Source organism: Miniopterus natalensis, chromosome 12, assembly GCF_054644295.1.
Source record: "Miniopterus natalensis isolate mMinNat1 chromosome 12, mMinNat1.hap1, whole genome shotgun sequence".
Classification (NCBI taxonomy): Eukaryota; Metazoa; Chordata; class Mammalia; order Chiroptera; family Miniopteridae; genus Miniopterus; species Miniopterus natalensis.
Genome location: NC_142092.1, coordinates 57457414 through 57483773, shown reverse-complemented (window position 1 = coordinate 57483773; position 26360 = coordinate 57457414). Strand labels below are relative to the sequence as shown.

The window sequence follows — 26360 nt, the reverse complement described above, 5'->3', positions numbered from 1 at the left end:
GGGTTTTAGGGGACAGTGACTCTCTTGATTTTCAGATTTTATAAATGAAGCTCAGGACTGAGGAACGTACCAGGAGTGACGCCATTAGGAATACAGTGAAGAAGAGAAGCTTGGCCACTGCCCCCAGCCCTTCCTCCAGGGAGTAGGTTTAGATTCTTTCCAACTGCAGTCCCAAGAAGAGCAGATAAATTGCAACACTGAATAGCTATCGTCCTCTTTGTAATCTTCCTAGGATCCAATAAAGGGGTATGGGAACGTACTAGACATCACGATTACAGTCCAGAGAGTTGTGGCCTATAGGTGCAGCAATGTGGTTGGAAAATGGAGCTCGAAAGTCCACTTGTGTGTGACTTTATTTAAGATCAGGAAAGAATCAGTTGTCCACATCAAAGAGGGGAGGGCATGTGGAAAAGGTCAAAGCCACGCACTATGTCCTTGGCATCCTCATGCAACCAGGCGCTAGATTCCTCATCTTTGACCCCAGAAATTCCTTCTCCATTTGGGGATCTTCCCTGGCTAAATAGCCTTATCATCTGTTCTTTAGAGTAAAATGATACGGCATTGACTTAGGGATGCATTGTCCTCTCCATGCCATTGAACATGTTGGCTACCCTCCCTCTTGAGCAAAAGCATACAGATGGGGGGAAAAATTTAATAGTTTTGTCTCAAATAAAGGCTATAAAACCAAAAGGAATTGGACTTAGTGGTAGGAGGTAAGGATGCCTCTTAGTCTAATGGGCTGATCTTTGCTCTCTATAAAAGAGGAAAGTTTCCACGCCCAGACCTCATGATGTCCCTGCATACAAGCTCCCCGATACAGTGGAGCGAAATCCAATCTGAATCTTCCCTTCTCTCCTCTCCTCTCTCTCTCTTAACATTTAACCCCTCCAGACAGCTTCTAGCCCCAGCGGTGCTCAAACGTGAGCATGTAGCACAGTCACCTGGAGGGCCTGTTGGAACATACACATTCGGGCCCCACCTCTGGATATTCTGATTCAGTAGGTCCAGGGTGGGGCCTGAGAATTTGCACGTCCCGCAGTTCCCAGGCCACGCCGACAGTCACGCTGCTGGCCCGTGCTCCAGACGGCTCCCTGGGGTGCCCGGGGCAGTGCTTCCCCAGCGCGGGAACCACCTGCAACCTCCTCACGCAGATTCTCAGCCACTGGATCCGGGTGGAGCCTGAAGTCTGCATTTGTCAAGCTCCCAGGTGATGCCGAGGCCCGTGTCACCTAGAAGAGCAAGGTCTTGGCGCCGTGGCGAGAATTCACCCTTCACGTCCACATGATGAAAGTCCTGCTTATAAATCCATCACCCGCCCTGTGTGCAGTTTCCTTCTCATGCTCCTTTCGTTCATTATTCTGTTGTTGCCCTTGTTCCTGTAGCTGCTGTTTTCTTTCTTTTAAATTTTATTATATTTATTGGGGTGACTGGTTAATAAAACATGTAGGTTTCACGTGTACAAGTCTATCACCCAAAGTCAAGTCTCCTCCTATCGCCATATGTTCAATCCCTTCACGCTCTTCCACCTGCCCACCCCCTTCCCTTCTGGTAACCACCACACTTGCCTGTTCCCCCCCCCCCCCCCCCCCCCCGTCCCGTCCTTCCTTCCTTTCTCTTTCTCACTCCCCGGTGGTGCTGATGGTCTGCAGAGCAGACTGAGCATCAAGCCTCCAGTAGGGGCCACAATTCTCTCCCTCTCCCCAGAGCGCTTTGGAGCAGCCCCTCCGGCCTTCCTCCCATGCACATCCTGACCACAAAGCTAAAGCCTAAACCTGCACCACAAAAAAAAAGAAAATGCCAGCAGGGAGTTTGGAGACAGAACAAACCGACCTCCTTAGGATCAGACTAGGAACGAGCTGCTGGTTCCTGCCACCCCTGCGTGCCCGGGCCCCCGTGCGCCCCTGCGTGCCCGGGCCCCCGTGCGCCCCTGCGTGCCCGGGCCCCCGTGCGCCCCTGCGTGCCCGGGCCCCCGTGCGCCCCTGCGTGCCCGGGCCCCCGTGCGCCCCTGCGGTGGTCCACAGGTATACAGAGGGCTGATTTTTTTCAGGCCTGTAAAAGTTTCCGCCTGGCTGCCTCCTGGGCTTCCTTCCCCCTGCTTCCCACCAGCTCTCTTTTCATCTCTTCCTCTCTCCCTTTGCTGCTTTTCCTCCCCCTCGGTTTTCTCTTGTCGATTTTTTCAAGATTTAAAATTTCCAAACCACACTCAGGATTCCACCCCGGAATTCATTTAAAAAAACAAAAACAACACTCAACCCTGACTTCTCTGAAAGAGACTCCGCCCGGGTTCTTTGGAGCTTCATGAGCCCCACAGTGAGGCCAGAACTGAGTCTAGGAAAATGCAGGTGAGCGCCTGTTGGGGAAACAAAGGCGGCAGCCGTGCAGAGGGAGGGCCTGGATGGTGCTTTTCTAGAAAACACCTGGCCAGGGGCTTTCTTCCAGGACTAGACATTTGCCCTGCCTACCAACTAAGCTCTCTCTGCAAAATATTTTTTAAAAATGTTCATTTTTGTGAACGTGGTCATTTTCTGGGTTTTATTAGTGCTTAATTCTACTTAGGATTAAACAGCCGTCTGGGAGCTGCCCGCTCGTTCTGCCCCTGCCCGTGGGCCGGGCAGGCGCTTGGCAGGGAGCCCTGAGCCCTGTGGAGCAGTCTCCCGGCCCCGAAAGGCCAAGGACTCGCCCGGCCTTGCCCCCTCCGGAACCCAGGGACGGGGCGGGAGTTTGTCTGTCTGTCAGACAGTAGGTGTGTCTGAGAGAGAATTCTGTACGTGTTCTTTCCAAAGGCAGTGCAGGTCAAGAAGAGCCTTTTTTTTTTTTTTTTTTTAAAGAAAAGGGGGGTAGAAATGGTAGGTGTCTTCTTGGTGCAGAGAAAAAAGGAAATCGCTCTGAATCCAGTTCATCCAGGGCTTACAGGCTCTTCTAAGAGACTGGCATGTTTTAGCTGACCCTGTGCTCCTCCCTGTGTGACAGGCCACCCAGACCTGAACTCTAAATCAGTCCTAGCCAGGATGAGTTATCCAAGCTTGTTGCCCTCGATCGTGTCGTGGGTAGAGGAGGCTTTCACCTTCACTGACCGGGCACCTGTAAGTGTCCGTACGTGACAGTGATGCCCAGAGCCAAGCCCACACAACAGCGGCTCTCCACCGGGGGCTTGGAAGATGTTCAGCACATGTCAACGTCCATCTTTCCTTCTTGGATGAAAGAGAGAAAGAAGAAAGAAGGAGATGATAAATCTTCCATATGTCACCATCAGTAAAATTCCTGGCTCTGACTGTAGAAGCAACACAAACAGGGGTCTCAAACTCCAGCGCCACTGCGAGCCAGGCAAGTCACAGAAATGAGGACAGCGCCACCGAGGCAAAGAAATGAGACAACAGCAGACGGCAGACAAACAGCAGATACCTATTGTTACAGTGGAAGGGACGGAGCTGCACACCCACCACGCAGACGGCATCCTGCCGCTCCGCCTTCTGTTCCCGGGACAGAGACGGGGACCCCGACCAACTGGACGAGGCCTGCCCCCTCCGGAGGGGCAGCCACTCTCTCGGCCTGACAGTTGTCATGCAACGCAGGACTCAAGGCCCCGTGCAACTTTTTTCAGGATGAGTGGGAGGCTTTGTTTATTCCGAAAGTATTTCAGTTCGTAAGTGTCGACCGACACTGGTCAGGCCAACATGATGTGTCCCCAAGGGCTTGTGGACAGGTAGGTTGCAGCCTGTGTTTCTTTTCCTTTTGAGAGCCCTGCCCACGCGGCAGGGAGCGCGTTGAATTGCTGTTCGCTTTCTGTCCTCTCAGAGCGAGGGGAGCCCCTCCTGGAACACGAACTTGGGGAGTCGGCACGGAAGGCAGGCTGGCCACCGCCGGCAGGGCTGGAGATCGTAGGCATGCGGCCAGACTCCCTGTCTGTTCTTTCTCACCACATCCCTGTGAGGTGAGCAAGGTCCCCATTTCACAGATTAGGAAGCAGAAGCACTGATTTTCTCAAGATCTCACACAATACCAACTCCCAGAGCTGAACCCGGGTTATTTTATGCAAGTTTAGCACCCCTCAAAGACCAGGAGAGAGAAAACGGCCGTGAGGCCGAGGCTCACTGTCCTGCCATCCTCTCCCTGGATGGGCACTAGGCAGCCAGGGCGGCTTGGAAGCAAGTTTTGATCACTGGGGCGCCGGCTGGGGAGCGGGTATTGGGGAGCCCTCGTGAATGTTTTGAGCCTGGACGTAGTGGGGGCCAGAAATGAACTTCCTCGATCCCAAAGTTAGATTTTGCTCTACTATTGTGAACCTTAGGTGAGAAAATTTTAAACACCGATAATGATGTCAAAGTTCTTACAATTAGACCGAAGTGGAGAAATTTCTGTACTATTATATCTGAATGGTTTCCAGGTAAGTTTCAGAAACGCCAAGTTGAGCCAGTGTAAGCTCTAAGGGGACTTACTGACAATGGAGGTGAAAATTCCAGGCTTAGACTGAGTTTCTGGCTTCACCCAGGAGATCGTTACCAAACCCTCAGATTGCCTCCAGGCCTCCTCACTGCTTTCTGAAATACGGGCCTTAAACAAAGGTCAGTTCCCGGGTGTTTTATAAAAGCTGCCCACCAGCATCTCCTCGTTTGTACCCAGGTGGGGAAGGGAGGATTCAGTAGCCCTGTCGTAAGTGCAGGGAACTGCAGTCCCTGCCCTCCTGTCCCTGCCCTCCTGTCCCTGCCCTCCTGTCCCTGCCCTCCTGTCCCTGCTCTCCTGTCCCTGCTCTCCTGTCCCTGCTCTCCTGTCCCTCTGCTCTCCTGTCCCCCTGCTCTCCTGTCTCTCTGCTCTCCTGTCTCTCTGCTCTCCTGTCTCTCTGCTCTCCTGTCCCTGCTCTCCTGTCCCTGCTCTCCTGTCCCTGCTCTCCTGTCCCTCTGCTCTCCTGTCCCCCTGCTCTCCTGTCTCTCTGCTCTCCTGTCCCTCTGCTCTCCTGTCTCTCTGCTCTCCTGTCTCTCTGCTCTCCTGTCTCTCTGCTCTCCTGTCTCTCTGCTCTCCTGTCCCTCTGCTCTCCTGTCCCTCTGCTCTCCTGTCCCTCTGCTCTCCTGTCCCTCTGCTCTCCTGTCCCTCTGCTCTCCTGTCTCTCTGCTCTCCTGTCCCCCTGCTCTCCTGTCCCTCTGCTCTCCTGTCCCCCTGCTCTCCTGTCTCTCTGCTCTCCTGTCTCTCTGCTCTCCTGTCTCTCTGCTCTCCTGTCCCTGCTCTCCTGTCCCTGCTCTCCTGTCCCTGCTCTCCTGTCCCTCTGCTCTCCTGTCCCCCTGCTCTCCTGTCTCTCTGCTCTCCTGTGCCTCTGCTCTCCTGTCTCTCTGCTCTCCTGTCTCTCTGCTCTCCTGTCTCTCTGCTCTCCTGTCCCTCTGCTCTCCTGTCCCTCTGCTCTCCTGTCCCTCTGCTCTCCTGTCCCTCTGCTCTCCTGTCTCTCTGCTCTCCTGTCCCTCTGCTCTCCTGTCTCTCTGCTCTCCTGTCTCTCTGCTCTCCTGTCTCTCTGCTCTCCTGTCCCTCTGCTCTCCTGTCCCTCTGCTCTCCTGTCTCTCTGCTCTCCTGTCTCTCTGCTCTCCTGTCTCTCTGCTCTCCTATCTCTCTGCTCTCCTGTCTCTCTGCTCTCCTGTCCCTCTGCTCTCCTGTCCCTGCTCTCCTGTCCCTGCTCTCCTGTCCCTCTGCTCTCCTGTCTCTCTGCTCTCCTGTCCCTCTGCTCTCCTGTCTCTCTGCTCTCCTGTCTCTCTGCTCTCCTGTCCCTCTGCTCTCCTGTCCCTCTGCTCTCCTGTCCCTGCCCTCCTGTCCCTGCCCTCCTGTCCCTGCCCTCCTGTCCCTGCCCTCCTGTCCCTGCTCTCCTGTCCCTGCCCTCCTGTCCCTGCCCTCCTGTCCCTGCCCTCCTGTCCCTGCCCTCCTGTCCCTGCCCTCCTGTCCCTGCTCTCCTGTCCCTGCTCTCCTGTCCCTGCTCTCCTGTCCCTGCTCTCCTGTCCCTCCTCTCCTGTCCCTCTGCTCTCCTGTCCCTCTGCTCTCCTGTCCCTCTGCTCTCCTGTCTCTCTGCTCTCCTGTCCCTCTGCTCTCCTGTCCCTCTGCTCTCCTGTCCCTCTGCTCTCCTGTCTCTCTGCTCTCCTGTCCCTCTGCTCTCCTGTCTCTCTGCTCTCCTGTCTCTCTGCTCTCCTGTCTCTCTGCTCTCCTGTCTCTCTGCTCTCCTGTCTCTCTGCTCTCCTGTCTCTCTGCTCTCCTGTCCCTCTGCTCTCCTGTCCCTGCTCTCCTGTCCCTGCTCTCCTGTCCCTCTGCTCTCCTGTCTCTCTGCTCTCCTGTCCCTCTGCTCTCCTGTCTCTCTGCTCTCCTGTCTCTCTGCTCTCCTGTCTCTCTGCTCTCCTGTCCCTCTGCTCTCCTGTCTCTCTGCTCTCCTGTCTCTCTGCTCTCCTGTCTCTCTGCTCTCCTGTCTCTCTGCTCTCCTGTCTCTCTGCTCTCCTGTCCCTGCTCTCCTGTCCCTGCTCTCCTGTCCCTGCTCTCCTGTCCCTGCTCTCCTGTCCCTCTGCTCTCCTGTCTCTCTGCTCTCCTGTCTCTCTGCTCTCCTGTCTCTCTGCTCTCCTGTCTCTCTGCTCTCCTGTCCCTCTGCTCTCCTGTCCCTCTGCTCTCCTGTCCCTCTGCTCTCCTGTCCCTGCTCTCCTGTCCCTCTGCTCTCCTGTCCCTCTGCTCTCCTGTCTCTCTGCTCTCCTGTCTCTCTGCTCTCCTGTCTCTCTGCTCTCCTGTCCCTGCTCTCCTGTCCCTGCTCTCCTGTCCCTCTGCTCTCCTGTCTCTCTGCTCTCCTGTCTCTCTGCTCTCCTGTCTCTCTGCTCTCCTGTCCCTCTGCTCTCCTGTCCCTCTGCTCTCCTGTCCCTGCTCTCCTGTCCCTCTGCTCTCCTGTCTCTCTGCTCTCCTGTCCCTCTGCTCTCCTGTCTCTCTGCTCTCCTGTCTCTCTGCTCTCCTGTCCCTCTGCTCTCCTGTCCCTCTGCTCTCCTGTCCCTGCCCTCCTGTCCCTGCCCTCCTGTCCCTGCCCTCCTGTCCCTGCCCTCCTGTCCCTGCTCTCCTGTCCCTGCCCTCCTGTCCCTGCCCTCCTGTCCCTGCCCTCCTGTCCCTGCCCTCCTGTCCCTGCCCTCCTGTCCCTGCTCTCCTGTCCCTGCTCTCCTGTCCCTGCTCTCCTGTCCCTGCTCTCCTGTCCCTCCTCTCCTGTCCCTCTGCTCTCCTGTCCCTCTGCTCTCCTGTCCCTCTGCTCTCCTGTCTCTCTGCTCTCCTGTCCCTCTGCTCTCCTGTCCCTCTGCTCTCCTGTCCCTCTGCTCTCCTGTCTCTCTGCTCTCCTGTCCCTCTGCTCTCCTGTCTCTCTGCTCTCCTGTCCCTCTGCTCTCCTGTCCCTCTGCTCTCCTGTCCCTCTGCTCTCCTGTCTCTCTGCTCTCCTGTCTCTCTGCTCTCCTGTCTCTCTGCTCTCCTGTCTCTCTGCTCTCCTGTCTCTCTGCTCTCCTGTCTCTCTGCTCTCCTGTCCCTCTGCTCTCCTGTCCCTGCTCTCCTGTCCCTGCTCTCCTGTCCCTCTGCTCTCCTGTCTCTCTGCTCTCCTGTCCCTCTGCTCTCCTGTCTCTCTGCTCTCCTGTCTCTCTGCTCTCCTGTCTCTCTGCTCTCCTGTCCCTCTGCTCTCCTGTCTCTCTGCTCTCCTGTCTCTCTGCTCTCCTGTCTCTCTGCTCTCCTGTCTCTCTGCTCTCCTGTCTCTCTGCTCTCCTGTCTCTCTGCTCTCCTGTCCCTGCTCTCCTGTCCCTGCTCTCCTGTCCCTGCTCTCCTGTCCCTGCTCTCCTGTCCCTCTGCTCTCCTGTCTCTCTGCTCTCCTGTCTCTCTGCTCTCCTGTCTCTCTGCTCTCCTGTCTCTCTGCTCTCCTGTCCCTCTGCTCTCCTGTCCCTCTGCTCTCCTGTCCCTCTGCTCTCCTGTCCCTGCTCTCCTGTCCCTCTGCTCTCCTGTCCCTCTGCTCTCCTGTCTCTCTGCTCTCCTGTCTCTCTGCTCTCCTGTCTCTCTGCTCTCCTGTCCCTGCTCTCCTGTCTCTCTGCTCTCCTGTCCCTGCTCTCCTGTCTCTCTGCTCTCCTGTCTCTCTGCTCTCCTGTCTCTCTGCTCTCCTGTCCCTGCTCTCCTGTCTCTCTGCTCTCCTGTCCCTGCTCTCCTGTCCCTGCTCTCCTGTCTCTCTGCTCTCCTGTCTCTCTGCTCTCCTGTCTCTCTGCTCTCCTGTCTCTGCTCTCCTGTCTCTCTGCTCTCCTGTCCCTGCTCTCCTGTCTCTCTGCTCTCCTGTCTCTCTGCTCTCCTGTCCCTGCTCTCCTGCTGTCTCCCCTGGAGGTAGGATTGCTGGTTGGGTGAAGGGACTCGGGGTCCAGCCCTGCTTTTAGGGCTGTGTTAGTCCCCTGCCAACTGCATAGCTGCTGCTATACAATGGAGGGGGATACATTTGCCCATAGAAAAGTCAGAATATTTTTGGTGGAACGTGGACGAAATGGGTGCGGGGAGGCAACTGACAGATGTTTGCTGCGAAGCCGCCTGGCGTGTGGCTGCGCAGGGAGAGGTGATGCTTTATGTTTTTTCTGAGGCAGACGGAAAGGAGAGGCGGGGCCCCGGCCCGAGAGGCCTGGCGGGACGTGCGGGAAGCCAGAAAGGATGATGCTGTTCTTGCTTCAAGGCAGAAATCAGCCCGCTCTCATTTTGTCGTCGTTGCTTTTGTTGCTCTGGGGAAGATTTGGGGAGCATGGCCATGGCCAGATTTGCTACTAAATTCTGAAAAATATCAGCTCATCACGCGCAGGGGTCGGCAGACGGCTGCTGTCTGTAAGCCAACAACGTGCTACCGGACTGCGCGGCCTGTAAACCCTCAGCTGCTATTGGGGCTTTTCCAGGAAAAGTGTGCCAACCGCTCCCTGATCCAGTGCACAAAAGTGTAGTTTCTTTACCTCTTTAATAATTAGAGCAAAATAAAGTTTAGGGAACCTACCACTCAAAATTTACAGGATTCTTATGATAGGACTAAGGCATTAGTGTTTTCCTCAACTGCAAAATAATCCCTTCGAAATCCAAAATAAAAATAACTTTCACCTATCTACTAACACCTTGTTTATTTCTCATGGGGGCCGCAGGGCTGGAGAAAGGAGAGGGGTGCATGGAAATGGGTGATAGAGGCTCAAAAATAGACGTTACTGATCCCTCCGTTGCCGGTTCTTGGCTGCTCACCCGTCGACTAATAGTCATGGCATAAAAACGAAAGCAGTTCCAAGTCTGCCAGAGTTCTAGGTTCTGAGCTGTCATGTTTCATGATGTCACAGAGAAGTCACCCCTGTATTCCAGCTAAGATCCTGTAACGAATAAAGGCACAGCCACGGGGAGCCAGCTGAACCAGCAGGAGAGTGTCATCAGCAGCTCCCAGGTGTAAATCATGATGCAGGTGATTAAAGACGAGGCAAGTATTTGTTTGGCTTCGCTGAATATCTCAAAAGGGATCATCTTGAGGACAGATTCTTATCAACTTCAAGGGTGATTTCCTCCACCAGGCACTCCTTTGTTGCTTTGTAGCACGGGGAGATTTTAAAATTCTTGCTCTTCATCTTGAAGAGAGCACTGTCCGGAGAGTAGCCAAGAGACAACTCGATCAAAAAGGGTTTCGTTCCACCCTGATGCTCATTTCTTGCTCCAACTCTAACCAGCTCCAGGCCGGCCCCTAACATACCCCATCCTGTACCCGATCCCACGTATTCTACTTTAGTTGTACCTGGGGAATTCTATGGAAGTAAAAGAGCCCACATATTTCTCTTATCCTGGGAGAGAGAACAGAAGAGACGCTCCTGTGGAGCGGGGTAGGAAAATGATGGGCATTAGTATCAACAGCTCCTTAGGTGGCATTTTAGAAAGCCACTTGGTAGCCACTGCCCAATATTTGTTGCCACCACAACAAATCTAAGTGCAGATCTAGGTCAGGGATAATTCTTTATTTATAAAGAAGAAAATTGCCTGTAAAAGAGAAGCTAAGGTCCTGCATCTTTCAGGGTTGGCGTGAGCATTAGAATCCAGACATTCCGATGCCAGGCTTCATAATAGGAGGGCCAGGAGCTGGGTGGAAGGAGGAGGGCACGGAGCCTGGTTTCCCGGCTTCCTCAGATTGTGTCTTTGGCATTTTCCCCAAACCTGGCTGTACAGAAGGTTATAAAAATTTGACTGACCAGACTGAAAGGAAGCTTTGCCATGGAACTTTGATATAAGCAAGTGTTTTAAAACAGCTAACATTTGCTAATGCTTTGGGTGCTGCTTTTTTTAACTTTCTGGGAATCTTGCAGTATTGCCTGTCCCCTGAGAAGCCTTCCTACCCTGAGAGGCCTCCTCCATCTCTTCCTCAGAGACCTCCCCGAGGGCCTGTTCTCTCCTCCATGTCTTTATTCAAATGTCGCCTTCTCATGGAGGTGACGAGACTTCTCATGGCCATCGAGACTACAGTTGTAATCTAGCTTCTATCTTTTGTCCCTACTTTATTTGTATGTCCCTCTTTATTAGCAAGCATCACTAACACGCTGTATGTTTTACTTATTGATCTTACCATCAATTATTCCTCTAAAATATAAGCTCCATGAAGGCAGAGAATGTTCTGTTTTTCTGTCCACAGCTGTGTCCTAGCAGTGTGCCCAGTACCTGGCATGGAGCAGGTCTCGACAGGCACATATCGGATCATTGCATACACTAGGGGGCATTCCCTTCAGAGAACTTAACCAAGTCAAATTCATCGGTTCAACTAGGCCAGTCTACACCCTCCCAGCTACTGAGATGTGGAGGGTGCAGGGACTTATGAGGATGGCATCTACCTCATGACTCCAGAAGCAACTGAGAAACGGGATCTCGGTGTGGCTCTCTGGCAAGTCAATCGCCCCATGTCCTCGAGCAGTGATGTTCAACCTTTCATCTCATGGCACACACAAACTGCTTGCTAAAGTCCTATGGCACACCAAAATAGCCTTAATACTGATCATTCCCCCAAAACAGAACGAAACAGGTGTTAGGTTAGTTCATCTTCGTTTAAATTTCACCGTTAATGCATGTTTCTGTCCTTGTTTAAAACATCAGATATAGGTGTCCACCTTAACAACCCTCACCCCACCCTCTGCCCCTCATCTCTCACCGGCCAATCTCAGTTTCTCCCCAGAGGTAAACAGCCATTACCAACAATCCTAATTTTGGGGGTGGGGGATTTAGATTTATCGTCACTATATATATACTTAAAAGATAAATATATAGGACCTCAGGGACATTTAGGAAAGTTTTGGGCCACCTGGAGGATGAGATGGGGAACCTGGTTAAGGTTTTTAAGAACTAACCTGTCATTTTATTCTTTGCAAAACTTTATGAGTTTTAGTGATTATGCACATTTCCCCATTTGTGTTCTGGTCTCAGAATGAACTCAATACACTTTTGAAAGGTGCCGGATGCAAACTTGTGGTGGTTGAATTTTCAGCAAAATGGTGTGGTCCTTGCAAAAGGATTTGTCCCCTTGTTCATGTAAGTATCACCAGTCTCTATTTCAGTTTTAGAAGGAATTTAAAGTCCCCAAATATTTTTCCCAGAAAATGTTAAAAGTTTGGCACTTATGAGCCATTATGAAATCATAGTACACACACCAGAAGATTAAGACTATTTGTCTATGGATAATTCTGCAAGGAACATCAGGTGTGCAAAAGAAGACAATTGTGGAAGTGTATGGATTATTGACAATAATGACATTTTACCAAAGTTCCTGAGTTCAGATCTTCTAAGTATTGGAATAGATTCCAGATAAACATACTTGTTTTTAACAATAATATAAAAGAATAAACTACCCCCAATCCTTCAGCCCTTTTATCAGAACCAATCATATCTCTTACATATTCCTTTTGTATCTTTGATCTACTTTATAAAATATTTTAGTAAAATATTCTACTTAGTAGAATATGATCGTGTATTTATATTCAGATCTTTTTTCCACATACACATTGGTTCAGATTTTTGTGGGGTCTTCAGATTATAATTTTAATATCTATACAATGTTTTATCTGTTGAATTTCCCCATTGCTTCATTTAAAAGTTTTCACCATGTTACTTAATTATTTTCAGTATAACATGCCGCAAAAAGAACTTCAGGACATTTTCTTTTCATTTCTCCTTAAGTGCAGAAGTTTTACATTTACAGTCAAGTTTATGAAATCTATTCCTTCAAATATAAAGGAGTTTTTATTTCTCTACACAGGTGAAAATACTCTGGTTTATTTCCAGTGAGGTTTCTAACATCTCAACTTTTTTGACTCGAACTCTCGAATCCACCTTAATTAATTTATCCACAGTCACAACCTTTGACATTTAATTTAAAATAAACTTAGATCCAAGTAGAGAGATTGGCTACATGACATATAAACATCCATTCTATGCCTAAAATTTTTGGAATATCCAGATGGAACATTTTAATGTGTGACAGGCCCCTCTGTTCTGACTGTCAAAAGTTTAAGAGAATCCCCCAAGTTCAGCTTCAGGAGTGTAAATATACTCACATGCCACAGGGTCAGAGCTGATCAAATTCCAACAGCCAGCCAGAGGCATTTCCTAGAGTGCAATGGAATCTAAGGCTTGGTAACCACTCGCTTCTTCCCTTGGGCCCGTAGAGTAGTAACAGCTTTGCTGCTCTATCTGGGCTCCTGTAGCCACCGCTACACTCATCCTTAACTTCATTGTTAGTTATAGTTAGTCCTGTGGAGATAAACCTGCCCGAATTATCCCAATTCGAATGTCATCTGTTTTCTCTTGGAATCCAACTAATGCAGACATAATTTTAAAATAAATTTTGGTGCATCCACTCTGTGAAATACTGTTTAGATGTTGGAAAGAATCAAGTAGACTCATATGCCTTGAAGACAGCATAATATCAAATAAAAAGAGTACAATATAGGAAAACTTATATAGTATGGTTCCATTTATGTAAAACAGAGACACGTATACGTATGTGTAACTATATACAAGCTACCCCCCCAAAAATGTATACAAACTGGTCCCATTTACTTCAGTTTGCTGCACAGTCTGTCGTGCCAAGCATGAGAGAGGTCTTTGAAAATGAGGAAGTTTATTTTCAGCAAGATGGGGCACCCTCACCCTGCCATCGTGATATAACATCCTACCTTGATGAGATCTCGCCAAGCGGGGGGATTGGGCGAAGGGGTTTCATGGAATACCTTCCTTGTTCACCAGACCTCACACCTCTAGACTTTTTTATGGGGATTCTTAAAAGATAAAGTCTACATTGCAAAACTGGCAACGGTCACTGAACTGAGAGGAGCCAATATTTTCAGGTTTGCAGGGCCATATGGCCTCTTTCATAACTACTCAGCTTTGCTGTTGTGACACAAAAGCAGCCAATGGCAATACACAGATGAGTGGATAAGCTGTGTTCCAATAAAATTTTATTTACAAGACTATGGGGATCATTGGTTTTGGTTTACAGGGTACAGTTTGCTGACCCTGGGCTGAGAGGATCACCAGACAAAGAACCCTGGAAAGAGCATTTCTGGAAAAGGAAAAGTTACAGATTTGTTGAGAAATTGTATGTGTGATCACGGGAAGGGAGGCAGCCTGCGAGGCCAACTCACAGCGTCCACAGGGGCCGTGGCAACGAGTGAGTTTCAAAAGGAAGCTGAGGCCAGGTCAAGAAGGGCCTTGTGTAATAATGTAAGTTGCTGTACAGTCAGAAGGGTTTTAAGAAGGGCTTCCCATGATCAAATGTGGGTTTTAGAAAATACTTTTGGCAGTCTTGTTTCAGAGTGGGTTGGAAAAACTGAAGGCAGGTAACCCAAGGTGAACAACAATCTCAATTTTGGAGATTTGGTAGTTTCTGGAGAAAAAAAAGGAAAGATCAAATTCAGCATATCTCATGCCACCATCAGAGAGAGCCCCATTTGAAATAGGTCACTGGACGTGCTTGACATATGACGTTAGAGCAAACAAATCAATGAGCAATTAAGTGTCCTTAAAGTATGAACACAGCCGTCTGGGGGAAAAACCAAACCAAACCAGGAGCTGACATTTATAGGCCATTGCTGCTGCTGTGTCCACCACCCCCCAGACCCAACACTAATGCCATTGTCACGGCTGTTGCCAAAGATGCTTCCAGAACACAACAGAAGCAGAAGAGCATTGTTTCTTCCTGCCTTCCACCTTCCATTTCCCATCAAATGCTTCCCATTGGCGGACAGCTGGCAAAGCATCTGGAAAACCCAGTTTTGGTCCATAGTAAAGCACCGAGGGTGCAGTGGGAGCAAAAGCAATTAGGCTAATGGTCAGCACAAAGATTTTCTATCACCTCAGCTGTAAGGCCCTTCCACCACCAGCAGCATCACCACCTTCAAGAAGCCTGGCAAGAAGAGAAAGGTGGATTTTGAGTATTTGGCTCAGAGATCTGTATTTTTCAGAGCACTGGAGGCTGACTGTCCCCCAGGAAAAAGCTCCTCTCCCCCTCCATCCCACAGCTCAAGCCTGGGTGCAGCACATTCGTTTCCTTATTTCTTTCCCACCTTTGAGACTCTAATCTCCAGTTTGGCTCTTTAGGCTCTGGCTCTGCCGTTGGCCTTGGCTTGACCTCGGCATCATCTGACATTTGACTTTGGTTCTTCAAGTTCTAGGCAGCAGTGAAAAGCCAGAATAGATGCTTAGCTGCCTTGAACAGCCTTTTTGTTCATGTCTTGGTTTTGTCAAAAGACACTTCTAGTGTGTGATTTCATAGTAACACTAAGCTAACAGGGAATTTCTATGCTTTTCTTTTTCAAGGCAATGGCTCTGCAATACCAAAATGTACTCTTTGCTAATGTGGACGTCGATGAAAGCCAGGTAAGAGTCTTAAATCCTTCCATGTAGATACGTAAAGTCTGGACGTAGTGTCATAGAGAGCAGTGTCTGGGTGAGTATAACCGAGGTCACACTGTAAGGTCACACTGTCGCAGGCTGCACTAGCCAGTCGCAGCGTCATCACCGCTTGCTCTGGACTCTGCCCGGGGGCCGCTCAGCAGCTGCCGCAGGCAGACAGCACCGGCTGGGTGGAGTGGGCTCAAGACGAAAAGTGATTTTCACCCGTTATAGATTATTAATCAGTTTCTAGCCCAATGCACTATAGACATGTTAACATATCTTTCCTCTTGCTGTATTTTTGTGGTGGGGGGTTGCTTAAACATCACAAGAAATTCCAGGAAATCCTTTCTTCATGTCCCTAGAGACTTCCTTTCTCACACACACCCCCAAAAATAATCAGCCTCCGGTCCTCAATCAAAGCATACCTTATTAATAGAACACATAGTGTGCCTTCAAAATTAATCTTCCTGACATTTGTTCATGTATAATGAGGAAAAGTAACATAAACTAGTGACCTATGCATACGTTAGATTGAATTTGAGCTTTAGAAAAACAAAAAATCTATTTTGCACCCATTCTGCTCTTTAATATGTTTTCTTTTTGTGCGGGTAGATACCTAGGAGTGGAATTGTTGGGTCATGTGGTTACTCTATGTTTAACTTTTTAAGGAACTGACAAACCATTGCCAAACCGGCTGCACCATTTTTCGTCCCCACCAGCAACGTGTGAGCGTCCTGATTCCCCCACATTACACTATTGTTTGCCTTTTTGATTGTAGCTCTTTGTCTTTTAAGGTTAAACAAAAAGCACGATTTTCTTTCCTGATAGCAATTTATTTATTAGTTGTTGGCATTGCTGTTATGGTGGAAATGATCATTTAATGTGTGCGCGCATGTGTGTTTTGTAGGTGGCAGGAGAGAGATTTAGTGCCATGAAGTGATAAGTATATTATCGAGAAAAGCCCAATTCTCTTGATCCTATTGATGGCTAATTTTCCTCTAGCTCTAAGCAGGATAAAAACTGGCACTGCAAGCAGATTTTAATGGATTAAAACAACTAATATTTTGACATTTTTCTTGTTTTTGTTTTATTTTTTGGCTCCAAATTTTTCACATAGATGGGCAGTGAAGAAGAATAGGCTTAAAAAAAAGAAAGAAAGAAACATGTAAGCCTTATTTAAAATACTAGACTATTTCTATCAGCCCAGGCCTCCAGGCTCATGAGTTATAAAAATACCTTTACTCTTCCTTTCTTCCCTTTTTTTATTTGTGTTTTTGTTTTTGCAATATCCTCTCTCCATCGTGGGCTGCACTGGGGCCCTCTGCAATCTTTTGCAAGCTCTTTAAATAGAGCTCATTTGTTCACCCATCCCATTCTGTATTGGCCTCCATCTCTCACCCTCTGCTAGAACTTTGGGCTGAGAAAGCTCAGGAATACTGGGAATAGTCATTTTCTATTGTAACGTTCCTGGGAGCTCTGAGGATATGTTAGAAAAGTCTTTGGCAGGAGAATCTGTAAAGTGTCAGCTGTCCCTGAGCTTTCAGACAGGCCTCCTGAGAAGTCACCGGGTTCCATCTTGGTACAGACAGAGGATACCAACGTTGTGACTTCACGCCATTTCTTTTCTTTCCCAGGAGTTGGCCCAAACTTATCAAATCCGAGTAGTACCCACATTTCAGCTGTTCAAGCAAGCCCAGAAGGTATGTGTCCGTAGTACCTGGCAAAGTTGAAATAGGTTATAGAACCATCAGAGTCTTTACAAAAGAGACTGGAGTATCCTGGATGGATGAAACAACTGCATTTCTTTTTAATACTTAGCAATGTAATTCTTAGTTTCTGAACTTTACATATTGGCAAGGAGTTTTTAAAAATGCATGAATTATAATAAATTTCCCCATTCAGATCATCTGAGGTGTCCAAATCCATAAGAAATATCTCACTATTATCTCTATATGGGGCAAAATTATTCAAAAAGAATCTTATACAAAAGGACATGATGAAATTCTCATGTAAATATATACAGTTTTTAACAACACTTCAGGGAATGTTAACCAAAAACAATCACAAGGCCATGTAGCCCAGTGCTGGACCATGTGGATTCTGGATTCATATTTCCATGGTTCAAACACCAGGTCTACCACTTCCTAGCAGTTTACTTAAAACCTGTTTGTATCTTAGTTTCCCTGTCTGTAAAAATATGGATCATAATAAGAAATGTCTGAAATACTTGGTGTGTGGTAAGACTAGTAATTTTCAATAGAAACGTATATGGCCAAGAGCGTTGATAAATAAACATTGAATTCCCTTTCACACAATTATTCCATTCTTGGGAACTTTTACTTCAGAAATACCTCAAACAGAAATAAAGAGCTAAGTGTATAGTAATTGTAGCATTATTTCTAATAAAATATAGAAGGAAGCTAAATGCCTTTTTTTAGTACCATAGCTAAGTAATTTATGATACATCTACTCTAGGAAAAAATATCAATTAAAAACTGTTATGAAGAATATATGTAAAGTTAAAAGATCATGCTTAAACTTTGTAAAGATTATGTCTGCAGTATAAAGAATGAAAGCATTTGATATGCTAGCTGTAGAATTTTATATTCAGCTTCTATTGGTTTGTATGTATTTACTGTAATATAATCGGTGCAACAGATCTAAATAATGCTCCAAAAAAAATTAGACTACCTATTCCCTCTCTCGAGTTTTTACTTAAAAATTGAAGCTATTTGTCATATGTGCCCTCAACTTCCCCCACCTACGTGTCAAATCTTTGTGTCATCTTTTATCTCCCCTCTTTTATCTCCGAAATGAGGGTGCTGTCTCCTTTCTAAACCCATTCCGTCTACTGCATCCAGACTGAATTCCTTTTCTTCTGCTCCAGGCCTCCATTCACTGGCAAAGAAACACTGTCCAGTAGCCCTTTTTAAATGTACATTGTACAAAAAGCCTTATGGTAACTCCTCTAAGATCACAGACTTTGGAGAATACTTGCCTCCCTTGAAAATATGATCCGCTCCCTTGCACTCAGCCAGGAGACTGGGGACCCCTTGGGTTTCCCCTTTGCCATTGCTGCCAAGGATCTCCGCGTTGCCCCCGCTCCTCAAGTCCTACAGCTCCCCGGCCAGTCCGGCATTCTCCAGCTACCCCCCACAGCAGCGTCCTTTCAGGGTTTTTTGATTCTTTCTTGCCCTTGATTCTAGCTCGTTTCAAACACTTTCAAGGTATATATAGAATATAAACAAAATAAAGCATCGAAAAGCTAAAACAAATTCAGCTATGTGACAGTGACCTAGGGCCAGGGTGTACAATGGGCATTTCTTGATGTTGGCAGCTTTCATCATCCAGAGGTTAGGCAAACATCTGGCGGGGATGCCCTATAAACAATAGCTGTCATTGTTTCACAGATTTAGGGCACAGAGCAGCCAGAGCCTGTTAGAGGTAATAAGTAAGGTGGGTTTGTTTCTTCCTGCTGTGTTCCTTAGTGTTGTCATCCGAGACGTCACATCATGTTCCAGCCAGGTTAATTGTGGTTTGTTTGGGTTGTGTGTGTGTGTGTGTGTGTGTGTGTGTGTGTGTGTGTATCTTTATTGATTTCAGAGAGAGGAAAGGAGAGGGCGAGAGATAGAAACATCAATGATGAGAGAGTCATTGATGGAGCCCGCAACCCGGGCATGTGCCCTGACCGGGAATCGAACCCCGATCACCTGGATCCTAGGTCGATGCTCAGCCGCTGAGGCACGCCCGGCCGGGCTGTTTGGGTTGTTTTCTTTGTTTTTGCATTCCCTTGGTGTCTCCTGGGTGAGGTATCCAAAACCTTTGCTGGTTTCTGTAACCAGAGTATTATACTGTGTTTTATTATAAGTAGTTCATAAATTTGGCAACACTGGGGAATTGCCCTTGGTTAGTAACTCTAGTACCGGGTGGAGGCTGGTGTAAGTCGTGGAGCAGGGGAAGGTAGGGTGACGAAGACAGCAGGTCTCGGCCGACTGCTTCAATACGGGCCGCCGCCCGTCGGTTCCGCCTTTCATGCTTTCATAGAATAAAATGCACTTCGGTCCTCTCCTAAGAGCGATGAGAGATGGGTACATAGATGCTAATAAGTAAATTATTCACAAAGGAGTAATTCAGAAGAACTGAGCTCTCGTACTAAATGGGAGGAAACTCACTTTTATGCTTCTGAAGCAAAGGACTCTGGCCGAGGCCGTGGAAGTCACTTCTAGCAAGTGCCCGCCTCCAAGTGGAACAGGGGTGAAAAGAATTCCAAGCAGGCAGCAACCGCGTGCAAAAAAGTGTTGGAAGCAGGGGTCACAAACTTGCTGTCCCCAGGGGTCAGGAAGGGACAGTAGGTGAGACAATAGGAAGTAAGGAGGATGGTGGTCCCTAGAAAGTCGCCCTCCCAAATGCTCACTGTTCAAGTTTATAAAAGCAGAGTTTGACCTGCCCTCTAGAGAGAGTGTCTGCAGCTAATTTCTGCCACCTCTGGAATCAGACAGCTCTCGGTTGGACCCAGGTCTGCCTCTTAGTAGTGGGGGACCTTGGGAATGTACTTTAACCGCCTCGAGGCTCCGTTTCCTGCTTTGTGAAATGGGGACGCTATCACATATCTTTGAACAGTTCCCAGGAAAATGTAGCACTGGGCTCGAAAATGCAGCTGCTAGTAGAACCCCAGGACCTGCCTGTGCACCTATCTTCCTGTAATTTTATAAGTAAATAGAAATTTAGAAATAATGATTATGAGAAATCTCTAAAGCTCTTTGAATAACTACAATACCCATTTAAACGAGTCACCTTAGGGTTGAGGAGTTGCCTACCTACCCAGTGACACCCAGCCTGCTAAGGATTGTTTTAGACACAGAAGGGAAAAAAGAGCTGTCACGTGGTCTGCAGGGTTCCAAAGTGTGCAGATCCCGAAAAGGGGTCACACATCAGCCCCATAAGCCGCTGATACACTGGCAAAGATTAACTGACTGGAGGAGACAAGAACTGAGTGAGGTGGGGGGAGAGCCAGAGAAGGGCAGCAACCATTCATCACGTTTAGCAACCGTGAGCACTCTTGCCCAAGGTGCTGCTCTCGGCTTTAGCAACGGAAAGGCAGTGATGACTTTGTACCTCTTTTCTCCAGGGTTGGGATCAGGGTGAGGCAGGATATTGCAGTATAGGGTGGAATCCTGCCTTTATTTGAATTTCTTGATATTTTAGTATGGATTTTTGCGTTAATTTTTAATACTTTTAAAAATATTTGTTAAAATATTTTCTATCTTGAATCCTGAGTTTCTGGCACCCCTTGAATTTTATACCCAAGCCCCAGCCCCATTCTTCTCTAAATTTTAAATTGTTGAAAAATGGGAGTATTTCCTTGGGTGATTCTCCGGAAAGACTGACGAGGCTCAATAGCAGGTTGTATTCGTTGCTGAGCTTTAGCCCAGCAAAGAATGCAGAGGAAAAGCAGCAGGAAAAGATGCCTCGGCGTCCGGGAAGGTTCTCCAGACCCTGACGGTCTTTCTTGTCCAAGGAGTACACAGGAGCACTCTCTCCAGCAACGACCTTAGGGACATGTGTGGAGAGCCTCTGCCTTAGGGATGCCCTTTGGAGTCGCAGGGTCTGAGGACTTCATGTGGGGACTGGTCGCATAGTCACATCATGCTAGGCAACCACTGCTACACAACTCGCCACGGCAGTGGACACTCAGGACCCCCAAACAAAACCAGGTGCACATCAACATCGATGCCTACGCAAAGCAGCTTGACCAGCCAGTGTGTCCCGGTCCTTCGCTCCGGGTATATAATAAAATCATCAAGCACTACCACAAAGGACGCCCAGAGGCCCACATTTGCTGGGGGTTGGTGAAAGCCCCATCATGGTTCCCTTGGAGACATGCCACCAGCTCTGCTGCGTTAACTCTTATCTTACACAGAATCACGTGGAAAATAATTATCACCTTTATTGTAAGTAGCAGTAGTGCCAAATCGCAGTAATGGGAGGGCGTGGCGTGGACCCACATCAGCAGACTTCCTACTGTCCCTTGAAACCAAGACCTTGAGATGACCCAGCTGTGCGAGAATTGGGGGCAGCCAAAGAGAAACTTACCCACCGGGGAAGGAGATGCTGCTGCTGTTCACAACTATTGATCCCCAAAATGAGGCCAAAGGGTGATAGCCTTCCAGACCCGCCTGCAGAAAACAGACCTTAGGCCACTTCAGATGTGCTTTCCTGGAGTGGGGGGAGAGCAGCCCTGTCCCTTAAGCAGAGCACCCAGAAAAGGGAGAAGATCGGAGCTCTTAGCTTCGTCTAGGCGTCACTGATAAGCTTGCCTCTGGTCTTGGAGGGGAGTCGGGGAGGGAACATACAACTTGGGGAGAAGTCAGGAAAGGGAAAAGCAAGCACATGTTCCCAGCACTTCAGAGTTGGCAGGTTCTCAGTGGAAGCATGAGAGCAGGAGCATATGCCAGTGAAGGAAATGGCTCCAAAACCATCCTCGCATCCCGTCCCAAGCTTCCAGCAGTGGGCGGAAGGACACCTCCCCTGCGCAGAATCCCAAATTGCCTTTCCTATTCTAGTGTGGGTGGCTTGAAATGAATTCCCGCATCAGACTAATGCCGCCTTTCCCTTCAGCAGAAGGCCACATGGTACTGAGTCACCGGCTTTCAGGCAGCTTCATGTGTGTCCTCACCAGCTCCGGCCGGTGGCAGAGAATAATGGTTGGCAACCTAGGGCCCGAAGGCCAAATCTAACCCTCCACCAGTCTGTGTAAATAAAGTGTTCCTGGCACACAGCCATGCCCACTTGTTTAAACATTGTCAGTGGCTCCTTTCGCACGACAATGGCAGATCTGAGTAGTTTTGACAGAGACCGTATGGCCTGCGAAGCCTGAAAGAGGTATCAGCCCCTGTACAAAAAAGTTTGTCCATCGCTAGCACAGGAAGAGAAAAGCACTTTAGTCATTTATGCCGCCAGGCCTTTAAGAAACACATGCAGGCAGAGTTTCGAAATCAGCTACAACAAAATGAAAGTAAATTAGTGTTTTACTGCAGTCTCACTATTGAAACAAATTGAGAAACAGGCCAGTGTAGATTAGAAAAAAATTAGATAATCGCTTTTACATGCTCTGTTCTGGAATTCACGGCCATATAAATTCAAGCTGTTTGAAAGAGACTATTTGAAAGAGGCCCTGACTCCTTGGTTTGCTTTTGCTCAACTCCAAACATCCTAACTAAGCTGCTTACATTTGCAGGGCCTGCCCTGGGTATTGTGAGAGTCGAGGGGAAATGTGCAAACACCTGGGGAAGGGACGGGTCTGGGTGGAGTCAGAGTCAGGGCCAGACAGGAACCAACAGAGGCTGACACTGTCCGCCTCTCAGTGGAAGGTTAAGGGACCTTTAAACGTTCTCTTGTTAGACGTGTCCTTCCCATCTATTGAGAGACTTGCTGCCTTAAGACTTACTGCTTTAGTAAATTTTAAAAAAGAACATCGTACTATTACAAATTACTAAATTGCATTGTCCATGCAGACATTTCTACAGCTCTCCCGGCACCCCACCCCCCAATGTCTCATGTCCGTTGGTTGGTTGGGCTTTTTTGTTTGTATCGTTATTGCTGTTGTTTTGAGAATTTTGTTGTTGCTGTAAATGGTTTTAACTCAGTCCAGATGTCTAAAAAATATTTGAACTTTCATACAGCTGGCCCAAACATAACTCTAGTATTCACTCAACCACACTGCGTATCAATGGGCCACGGCATTTTATTGCAATTATTCTGTGAGTGTGTTATTAGTCAGACTCCCTGCCTCCGGTTCCAGCTGGGAAATGGGTATATGGGGAAGTTTGCGTCATTCGTCTATTTTTGTGTGTATTTGAAAATGTCCTAGTAAAAGTTTTTTTTAAAAAAACAACCTGACTGTTGGGCATAGGCTTTTCTGTTATGCATAGATAGCCACTCCATATCCCCGTGGTCTCTGTGAACTGGAGCTTATAAATGGCATTGGCGGTCATTGCTAGGGGGCCAGCAGCACGTGGCAAAGGAAGGCATTGAGAAGAGAGAGGTGAACATTGCTCCCCAGAGCATCAAGTAGAGAGTGCCTTTGAGGGACACAGCCAGTCAGGTTAAAATGAGAAAACATTTTGGGCAGAAAGAATATGCTAGTTGCCTTGTATATAGTATCTCTTTAAAAAAAAAAACTAAAAAAAAAACTACTTACGAAATAAGTTCTTATCAGTAAACTACTCCTTCATTAACTGCATTCATTAAACTCTGGTTTACAAAGCCCGTTCTAGACAAAGACACACAAATGCAACATTTGCCTTTGGCAAACTGGACAGAGGAAGAATAAACTAGTTCACAAGGTGAGAAGTGTGTGCCTTCTAGAGCCCGAAACTTAGCACAACCCAGAGTCTCAGTCCTATATGTCAATGACCAGAAACCAGCTTTGCCCAGCTCACTTGAGGCCTAAAGCCATTCACAGAGCACCTGGGCGTAAGGTTCCGGGTCAGATACTGAACATGTGGAGGAAAACATAAGGTCCAGTGCCCAGCCTTGGACTAGTGGGGGAGGAAGGTGGCAAAGTCATTTCTTTAGCAGTGGAATGCCCCGGGTATGACGGGATCACAGAGGAAGACTTCAGGGCAGGCTTCCCAAGTTCAGCCTTGAAGGATGGTTGAGATTAGCAAGCGAGAAAGATGGGAAGAAACAAGGGGTTATAAAAGAGCATGGGTCTGTGTCAGGAATTGTTTGATAATAATATAACAAAAGCATAAAATTACTAAATATCACTAGAAAATTAGCTTCATGAGGGGATTCTGCCTGTTTTATCTGGCTTGTAATAGGTACTGATTAAGTATTTGTTAAATGAATTCATCTAGAAAGTGTCGCTAGAGTTCAGAGCTTCTGGTGGGGAGCAGCATTAGATGTAGACAGGACAAAATCAAGGAGTCCCTGTAAGAAGCTTGGATTTGATGACGATGGAGAAACATTCAAGAATTTTACAAAGAAGGATAGCTTGACTGAAATTGTGTTTTTTGAGTTCCAAGGGGGAGAAGGGACCTGAGGGGCACAAGACTGGAGACAGAGAAACACATGATGAGCTGTAGCTGAAGTCCAGGTGAAAGGTGACGGGTTAAAAATCCCTGGAGTTCAGTGACAAATTTAATCCCCCCTGAAAGCCCCGGAGTGGCTAACAGGAGGAAGACCGGCAGAACCAAGTGCTGTCAAGCACATGGAGCAGCCGGAACACTTGACCTCTGCCTGCTGGCAGAGTGTAAATTGATACAGGCACTTCAAAGGCCTGTAGAGTATCTCCTACTAAAGCCGAACTCAGTAATCCCACTTTCAGGGACACAACAGAACCCAACAGAAAGGAGTATTCACACGTCCCCAAAGATGTCCCCACGAAGATGTGGGGAAGAATGTTCCTAGCAGCACTATTATTCTTAGCCTGGATGGATAGGTTGTATTATAGTCATGCAAGAAAACAATTTTTAAAAACATGAAAAATGAATGTACTGCTATTACACAGATAAATATCGTCATGTTGAGTGAAAGAAGCCAGACAGAAGAACACCTTCTGTAGAATTCCATTTATAAAAGTTCAAAACAGAGTTAATTGAGGATGAGACACGGTGCCATTGGGCACAGGGTAACCATGGGGTGGGAGTGCCTGGGTACGAGTGAAGCTCTGTATCTTGATCTGGACATGGTTGTGCGATGTGCTCTCTTTTGTAATAATTCTCCAAACTGTATGCTTACAATTTGTGCAGCTATCTGAGTGTATATGAATTTTTTAAATGTGGCCTTGGTTTCCCGGCTGGGGTAACAGGGTGGGTGATGGTGACTGTACTCGGTTCAGTGTATCTGGAAGGAAGGGGCGTTCTTGCCAGGACGCCTTGTCTCGGTACCTGCTCTGGCCTCAGAGGATTATGAAACTCTCTTCATGCCTAGAGCCACCATCCAGCTGCCACCTGACTCTTAGAAAGAGAGACTCTCACAGACCCTTCCTGACACCCTCCTCCCCAGGTGGCCAAGGCCAAGAGAACTTTTTATAGAGGAGATGGCTACAAACCAGACAACCCAGATAAATCATGAAATTCTGCACCCACACTTAGGTAACCCTATGCTCAAGAATCAAAAGAGCAATTTGCTGCTATAGAAGTGGATTCGTGGGCGAGCCGGTAAGTGAAATGGGATCCAGACAGAGTCACAGGACAGGGCTTTACTTTAAAGGAGCAGAATGAAGCATGATGCCCACAGGCAGCGCCCAGACTGAGTGCTGGGGAAGCAGAGTCATTAGCTGTGGGGATACTTTCTTCTCTGCTGCACACTGAGAGTTGAAGGCAGTTCCAAACTCTTCCAACCTCTGCCCCAAAGTCCCATTTTTTGGCTGCTGAAATCTCCCTCACTGAAAAGTCTTCAGCCAGTCACAGCCTCAGTTTACCCACACTTCCTTCTCTCCAGCTCCCTCAGATAATTGGTACTGAAGTGATAATGGTAGTAAGGTCTTTAACTTTCCTATTTCATCAAATGTAAGATGCTCATTGACAGATGCACCATTATTTTAGATGCTACTGAAAAGTGTTGCAAATAAAATATCCCATCCGTTATGAAATGCATCCTAATTCAGAGATGTGAAAATTTGAAAAGAGAATGTGCTGCTTAGAAGCAATTGATTGCAATCCTAGCACCTGGGCAAAAGGCAGGGCGTGGGAAATCACAAGCCATTTGACTTCAGGAAATCAGGCATATGAGTTAACAAGCCCTCAATACCAGTGGATAATTCAATGGCTGGGTTTCCTCGTTTTCAACAATAGTACATGTTTTAGGCCTTAGTTCAGAGGAATATTATGGATAATTATATAAATCTTGCAAAACACTAGCATAACCAATTTTGAAAAGGTGCCAAACAACTAAAACATTACGAATTTAGTGTGTTTAATGCATATTTATATTTAAAGTATTATGTAGGTGATAAAAGTAAGTAGAAGATAATTTTACAAGCAGGACCAAAGTGCCTCAAAGCTTCAACATCTTGGCAATATTTGAACCAATAAGTATTTCACCTTTGTGTATTTGTGAACAGATTTTTGAATTTTGTGGAGCTGATACTAAAAAATTAGAAGAGAAGATTCAAGAACTAATGTAAGCTGACCTCCAAGACCAAATACACTTGCAGCATTTTAAAGCCCACAGCCAAGTGTTCGTGTTTTCATTTCCAGCAAATACTGTAATGTTCTACTGCCCTCTCTCCTAATGCTTTACAGGTTGAATTTTTTTATTGCGATCTCACTGCAAAGTTGCTTTAAAGTCTTGAGCTATGAGAGATTATGTCATCCCCATGCTCTAAGGTGTCCTTTCCACTTACTCTGAGCACATTCCTTTGGCAATATTTTTATGACCTTCATATCAGATCATTGAGAAGGTTTTCCAGAGATCACCAAAGATGGAATTCTTCACAGTGATCTAGAAACAAATGTCTCATT

General features: G+C 47.5%; 1 protein-coding gene across 1 annotated transcript; it reads left to right on the top strand.

Annotated features, from left to right (window-relative positions):
- Positions 1–9421: 9421 nt before the first annotated feature.
- TXNDC8 (thioredoxin domain containing 8) lies at positions 9422–26023 on the top strand. Its single transcript, XM_087823220.1, has 5 exons — positions 9422–9445; positions 11422–11526; positions 14812–14871; positions 16524–16589; positions 25961–26023. Exons 1-5 carry the CDS (start codon positions 9422–9424, stop codon positions 26021–26023), a joined length of 318 nt encoding a protein of 105 aa, XP_087679346.1.
- The last annotated feature ends 337 nt before the right edge of the window (positions 26024–26360 follow it).